Source organism: Branchiostoma floridae, chromosome 16 (assembly GCF_000003815.2).
Source record: "Branchiostoma floridae strain S238N-H82 chromosome 16, Bfl_VNyyK, whole genome shotgun sequence".
In the NCBI taxonomy this organism is placed as follows: domain Eukaryota; kingdom Metazoa; phylum Chordata; class Leptocardii; order Amphioxiformes; family Branchiostomatidae; genus Branchiostoma; species Branchiostoma floridae.
In genome coordinates, this window is record NC_049994.1 from 14868761 (window position 1) to 14876716 (window position 7956).

General features: G+C 38.6%; 1 protein-coding gene across 1 annotated transcript; it reads left to right on the forward strand.

Moving 5' to 3' along the window:
• The first annotated feature begins 231 nt into the window (after positions 1–231).
• LOC118403293 (sulfotransferase 6B1-like) lies at positions 232–6094 on the forward strand. The gene is made up of 7 exons (XM_035801947.1): positions 232–293; positions 1225–1378; positions 1784–2001; positions 2908–3049; positions 3709–3803; positions 4211–4367; positions 4900–6094. The coding sequence occupies exons 2-7, from the start codon at positions 1249–1251 to the stop codon at positions 5007–5009; spliced, it is 852 nt and encodes a 283-aa protein (XP_035657840.1). The 5' UTR covers positions 232–293; positions 1225–1248; the 3' UTR covers positions 5010–6094.
• Positions 6095–7956: the final 1862 nt, after the last annotated feature.

Genomic DNA, 7956 nt, shown 5'->3' on the forward strand with positions numbered 1-7956 from the left:
AGCTTTGGACTGTACCACATCTTCGAGAAGGGGTGTCGATTCATAATTATCCAAAACTTGAAAAAATGCTATGGCGCCCAAAATTGCTAACCTCCATCAATGAAAAATAACGACTACATATGACATAGAGTAATATTGTCTCCATTACGTACACTACTCACAAGTTGTCACATTTGTGAGGTCATCCAAGGACAGCCGATTTGAACTTTTGTACTTTGTACCCCACGACTTTTCGACTTGTTCTGCCCCTCCCCCCTTATGTACCAACATTTGCTGTTTGCTTGCAAAAAACGGTAAGCAGCAGTTTATAATTGATTTTTCGTATTCAAATCATTACAGTATTTAAGATTTCAAGATTGTACTTTCGCATGCCCTCTCCCCATGTAACTAGTAATTTGATGTAATATGCATATGCCTGTGCCTAATCTCCAGGCAGATCTACCGGTGGCATAAGGACTTTAGATGGCCAAGGAGTGTTTTGAGCCCCGATGGCTTAGAACACTCCTTAGCCAGCTAAACTCCTTATGCCACCTGTGCCATCCTGCTGTATCATTGTTAGGTCGATCGAACTGTCCTTTGGAGTGACCCATGCACCAGCGCTTGCATGCGTACCTGCTGACGATATGTCTGTAATTTTATATCTACAAGACATAGTTTAGTTTTCAGACCATTTAAAGAAAATATTTTGCAATGTTAAGTCTGTTTGTAAATGTAACAAAAGTTCTGTATAAATAAACTCTATGGAAATATTCGGCCAAGTGACTTTCTGTACACATACTTGTACTTTCCAATACATAGATAATGCATCTATAGAATAGTTACTTCGATTAATTCAAAATGCATCATATCCTTTTCAATATAAAGTTTTAGTGCAAAATTTAAAATATCAATAAGTGTACTGGGTGCAACGCATAGCGTCATAACTAATATATATACCGTACAAAATGTGTGATGAGTATGTGTTTTGGGTGAAATTTCTAACGTTTGGGCTTTATTTTATGAATTGTCCTAAATATACATTACAGTCGTCACACAACATCATGCATTTGGTATTTGGATCCACTGAATGAAATCCTGGTAAAAAAGATATACTTCCATCTAGTAGATTACGCATATTAAAACATTCAGGACATATGATATTGATATTTCAAAATGGTGTTCCACAAAGTTCCGGACAAAATGGACAAACCCTTTGGTCAACAGATATATCAAATCTTATCACAGATCACCACTAAAAAGGCTGTGAAGATGGACCAATGGTTTGAGTACAAAGGAGCACTCTTTGACCCAAAAACCATCACAAAAGACTCCCTCGACGTCATCCCTGATTACGTCATACGTGATGATGACGTCGTTATTGTGACGTATCCAAAAGCAGGTAAGGAACATAATAATTCATAGTCATAGTCATAGTCATAGAAGAAAAGAAAACAATGATAGCTAAGCGTTTATCTGTGTCCGTAGCTACAAACTGTAACAGTTGTGAATCAAAGCTAAACCATGATTTACAATGCGAAATTGGACGAATTTCCGGCCGTCCAAAAGAAAGAAAAAAGTGTAAACTTTTAAGCGATGTGTCAAATGTGAAGGCCACGAAGTTTTCAGTTTTCGGCTAGACGATGCGTGTCCAGAGACTTGTTTTCTTTATAAACAAGTGGCAGTGATCTCAGGGGCCTTTATCTTTGGTATATTGCCCGCAATTCCCTGCGCATGCTCAATTGGCACCATAAACATGCTTATTGTGGTACCATTGATCCTTCTGAATAAATCATGCATTCTTTAGGAACGAACTGGATCATAGAAATCGTGAACAAGTTGATGAGGGCTGCTGGGAGGACAGATGTTCGCACAGAAGACATACCGTGGAGCATTGAAGCAACATTGCCAGGATTTGGACAGCCAGGTCACGTGATCATGGAGGACCAACCGTCGCCGAGGATCATCCACACGCACCTTCCGTGGCATCTGGCACCCAAAATGATCACAAGTCCGAAAGGAAAGGTATTCCAAGATGTCTTTCCTGTCTTTGTGCTGCCCCTACGGCTAATTAATCAGCCTACGACTGATTAAAAAGGCCATGGGGCGAATGAATGAATGAATTTCCTGCTTCATTTGAAACCCTCCTGCGCATCAATTTTTACCCGTTTCCAAATAGAAAGATAACATGCCACCAGAGGAGTTAGTCCGCTAAAGGAGTACAGGTTGCCGACCTGAGAAAACTATACTCCCATAACGGACTCTTTGGTATGTTATCGATCTGTCTATTTGGCCGATTTCTTCTCTTTCCAGCCGCTCCAGGAGCCTGGTAGAGGCTAATGAAAAGAAACGTTAAAACTGTTCGGTTAACACATGAAGCTAATGATTGCAGGCGAAATTGTGTGTTGCATAAAAGGAATTGACCCTAATCAGTTTTTTTGTTCGCGGGTTCATGCTTGAAAGTTGCAATGATTCAATGAATCGATGGTTAATTCTGGTTGTAGCCAGTCTCTTGTGAATCCAATTGTTATGTCCCCAATTCTATCAAGCCTTAGACCTACGTCATGGCAGGGCGATCGCCCCCAAGTCATGGCAGGCTGGATGCGATCGCCCCGAATTACCCTTGAAACGAATGAAACCAAGACGAAACGGCTGGATAATTCAGACTTTGAACGGAGCAATCGCCCGCACAAGTCTTAGTTTTCCGAAATGGCTGTCTTCAAAATGAATATATCAATCCAAGATGACTTTATTTGTATAAAATTCAAAACTTTGTTTTCTTTATATCAAGTCAAAAAAGAGGAATAACATGGATTTTCCCTTATTATTTTGGATTCTGTTCTATACTCGTAATATCATGCAAGATTTTCTATATTTAATTCAAATTCGAATTGAATCATATTAAAACGTCGTTGTTTGTGTTTTGTAAAGTTCAAAGCTATAGTGGTGATGAGGAACCCTAAAGACACGGCTCTCTCCTGGCACAACTTTAATCGCAAGTTGGAAGCATCGACCGGTCTTCAACGCGACACACCCTGGGACGAGTTTGTACAGCATTTTCTTGATGGAAAACGTGAGAATCCGTAATCTAAAATTGTCACTAATATTTGAATCCAAAAAGTACTGAACTGGAGTCTTGTTTCCGTTGTTTCTATTGTTATTTTTTGTCTGTGATTTCCTTCCTTTTTTCTGCGTGGGGAAACCGATGGGATTTTTTTGTTTGTTTTTGTTTTCAATCTCCTTCTACATGCACGTCTGTTGCTTTATGGTAGCCAACGGGTACATGTACAGACAGAGTCAGCGAGAATCTAAAAAAAATATAGATATTTCTAGATTCTGAGAATGTAATCTTAGATTTCTTGTTTGTATTTTTAAAGTAATCTTTGGTGAAACGTGTGCATCTGTTGGTGTAATGAAATCTTGAGGCAGCCACTAAAATCAATAGATAATAGACGAGTTTTGCTGACACGACAAAAAGTACAGTGACGTTCGCACGGCAAACTATAAACTACAAAGTAGGGATACAGACAAAATCTTAAAATTCTACTGACTAAACAATACAGGATAAACAAAATTCTTTCTACAATTAGGTGAATGGAGCTAAACGTGAGTGCCATTATCTTTTCTAATTACAAAGCAATCTTTTATAATTTACCAATCTTTGCATTATGAGAGCTGTCGGGCCTAGGGACATAGTCAAATCTACTGTGAAAACATGTGTTGTAATATTAGTACTACGTGGTGATTTCTACGACCACGCCCTCGGCTGGTGGCAGATGCGAGACGACCCCCACTTCCTGTTTCTGAAGTATGAAGACATGAAAAAGGTTGGTCTGCTGACGTAAAACGTACTGACGTTTTAACCATATTTTTTGCAATTTCTTCAAGTTTTTTTTGTCGATCTAATGTACCAATGTCAGCTTTGCATTCAATTATAAAGTTTTCAATACATATGTCCTTCATGTCAAGATAGTGTTAAAGAAGAATATCATTTTCTGATTATATGTCCCGTAGGTAGACGACATTTAATGAATAAAGGTTCATCCATTTATCAGATACAATTGATAGAAAATTTGTAACCTAGAAGTTACAAATAATTGAAAAGAGCACGGACATTCGCTACGATTTTACATAGTTACTAAGCACGTGTGTAAACAGGTCGGCTTCCTTCTGCATAATTCCACATAGAATCGTGCTTCCATTATTCAAACGTTATCTACATCACTTCCCATAGGACCTGCCCAATGCTGTAAAGAAGATAGAGGGATTCTTGCACATTAGTTTGGATGACGTCACTACCGCAAACATCGTCGAGTCGTGCACCTTTGCCAGTCTGACGTCTGCTTGGGCCGATTCGGGAAACCAAGCCAAAACTCTCATCGCCAGGAAAGGTGAAGTACTAAGGGATTTTTAAACATTACACTGGATAATTCTTTTACACCAAGTACTCACCAAGTATCCACTGGATAATTCTTTTACACCAAGTACTCACTTTGCTTACATTTCGATGTCTCTCAGACACCTTCCTTAAAGCTTCTAATTCTCGCCGCTATATGTAGCCGATGTAGGTGGCGCTTTTGCGGCGAGAACACAATCCCAACGTTTGTATCCTCCCTAGTCACGGTTCATCACCGGGGTTGACTTTCTTTTTTTAATTAAATCGGGCTTTCTATTTTGTACTGCAGACATGAAGAAAGCAGTACGAATAAAAAAACAGCCGGAGTCGAACCTATGCGTGGAGAATGGCGTTTTATAGTTATTTTGAAATAAACAGCAGATACTAAAATAATTAATACCTTGCAAGCGTTACGTATTACGATAGTCATTCTGCTACGGTAACCTTAGTTATTTACCCAAATCCGTGAATGAGATATTTCCTTTGCATTGAAACGACAACACAGCTGGGTTTTTTTTAAATTCCAGGTGCGGTCGGTGATTGGAAGAACAGTTTCTCTGAATCTCAGAATAAGGCGTTCGATGCCAAGTACAAGGAGAGACTGGAGGGAACCGGTCTGCAGTTTGACTTTGAGTAAACAACTATACAAGGGATTGGGACGGATCACAGTGATGATGACAGTTTTACTGTGTAACGTTTCATATTTCGCTTTTGACAAATGATAAAATTGTAATTGTGTTGCTTTGCTTTGTAGTATACGTATCAACTGTTGCAATTGAAAATTGGCCTGCGAGCCGATTTGAGCTTTCATGAATTAACAAAGGTTCAAAAAAGAAAAACTGTTAGTTACAAGCACATTTTGTGAAATAATGTTATATACAATGAAATGATGTGAACTTATAGAAATATTCCAAACATGTACTGTTCACTTGTTGTCTCCAAGCGTTCCCCAACTTAGTCATGATAGCTCAAATTATACACAACGGTCAGAGCACCTTTCAGATTGTATATCACTACCATCAGAATGAAATTCGAAAACAGGCATTTTAGATATTGGTATATAACCTTTGTCCTCGCTTTCTGCCTGTGTTTGAATATTTATCTCTATATAATTTGGTGGATACATCCAAACGAACGCGTAAGGGACATACCACCCGGTCCAGGCCAAGGCCAGCTACTTATTCCCGTATTTGCAAGCTCAGTATTTCGTTGATCATTTCATTAACATCTCCATGCTAAATGTGGATATGAATAAAATCAAAGTCTACAAGTTACCCACATTGTTTTCGCTTTACTATAAATGCAAAAGCTAAGATACGAAAGCCTTTGCCTTTCGATTAAATCATCTAAGCATGCTTAAATGTGCAAACAAATTTGCACAAACGGACTTTATAGTTGTGCTTAAACGTAAATCTTTTTTTATCTAAAATATCAGTTACTTATGTTGAGCGGTATAATCGAAATGCCATTCTGCTTCCACGCAAGGGTGTTATTTTCGTCCATTGAGCCCGCTTGCTCTCAGTACTTAGCGTGCCCATGGCAATGCAGATCGAACGCCGTGGCACGAGAAGTCGGTCCGTCATTTGCATTTCCCTTGGGCTTGGCTCAAACTACGGAGAAAATTACAAACGTTCAATAATCATTTCTCCCATAAAGAATATATTCCTAGCCTAAAATGTTTTAGAAAACAGAATATAGGTATCCAGGCTGATCCGAATTGGATTTGTGCACATTTATGGATGACATGTTGGAACTAGAAAGGCAGACATTTGCTTAAGAGCAAATACAGCATATTTCAGCCATACCCCTTCCCACGCAACATTGGACTGTTCCAAATCACCCCTGCGCAAAAATGGAACATCCTCTTAACAGTATATTATCCCCCAAAGTGGACTGGTATTGTGAATTGATTCCAGGTAAAGACAGAGCTTGCTTCTATTTTTCAGAAAATGACAATAATCACACCTTCCATTCAGAAAATTTTCATCATGACTGAAAATTGTTGAATGACTTCATGTAATGTCATTAACAATTTTCAGTACGATAACCAGGTGTAAGTTTTAAAAAGTATAAGCTCCTTGTGATGTGGGTACATTTATTATTGCAGTGAACTTTTTTTATTCAAGTAGGGCATACGATTTAATAATTATCAGGTACTGTAGGAGCGTTTGTTTTCTTCAAGCTGTAAAACTGTTAAACTGTTTTACTTTATATGCAATCAGCCATCGAGCCTATTCTTATTTTAGTTTAACAACTCAGTCCTGCCAGACCCGGAAGATACGATTGAACCTTGTTCGAGGATTTATTTTCGTCTGTCTGGTCAGTCTGTTCATACCCTGGCGCTGAGAGTGTTTTATTGGGCTGAAACTCTGGCAGTTTAAAGTTACTTACAATTTAAATGTTCAAAGTTTATGTCAAACAACAACAGCACTAGGAACACATACATTTGCTCTGGAGAAAATACAGCAGTTTTCGCAAGTTCCAGTCCAGTGATAGAAATGTGGCCACTATAGACAGGTGGTCGCTATAGAGAAAAATGCTGATCTATTGACTAGGAGCCATACGTTACACATGATTTCAGCACACTGATCATTAATCATATAAACATTGCACAGGTAAGCCAATTGTTTAGATGTACAATTAAGTTCAAATAATTCTGAAGAGAAATATTGATGAGAAAATAATCATTCTCGCCACTGTCTAACTTATAATTACGTATCAAAACTAAACGCAGATTTTCTAACTAACGCACCTTTCGCCGACTTCATCAAAGGACCGCCGGCTATCAATCAAACACGGCTGTTGATTAGACGTTTCAACTTCGGATAACAAGTTATAAGTACTGTTGAACTCAGTAACGTTAAAGTTTGTTTTTAGTTGCCTTTGACGGTTTGACCTGAAATAGTGTTACGCTAAACTCCTGAAGAGAAGTTAAGTGACTGCTGCGATTATCATAGATATGCCCCTAAGAACTGATACAATATAAAGCCTTCTGAATAGTCTAAAATGCGAGAGCCTTAGGCGGGCTTTGCTCCCCCTGGCGGGAACACTGCTATATACGGGATCATGAGGCCCCGCTTATGAATATTAATTAGCCTTTGGCCTCCTCTTCGCTGATTGGCTAGGTCTTTGATTCAATTAACTCTCCGGCTGACGCGCACAGGTGTGGCTCTGTGCGGGGTCACGGAAGGTCACGTCAGGAGGCCAAAAGAAAACAAATTTCCCCTCAGAAAAGTGCCAAAATTAATCATTTTAAAGTTGTTTATGTCAAAAATTTTACTTGAATCTTGTTACCAAGTATCTAATGCCTATCTATACCAAATTTCAGGTCATTTAATTGTAATACTAGGGTACAGGAGCCAAAAGTGTCCTTTTTTGGTCAAAAATTGGCCAAAAATCGCAAAAATAAGCATTTTGTTGCACTGTACACCAAAAGTGTTATTGAATTTATATTAAAGGATTATCAAGGCACATCTGTGTCAAATTTCAGCTCATTCGGTTGCAATACCAAGGTACAGGAGCCAAAAGTGTCCTTTTTTGGTCAAAAATTGGTCAAAAAATCGCAAAAATAAGCATTTTGTTGT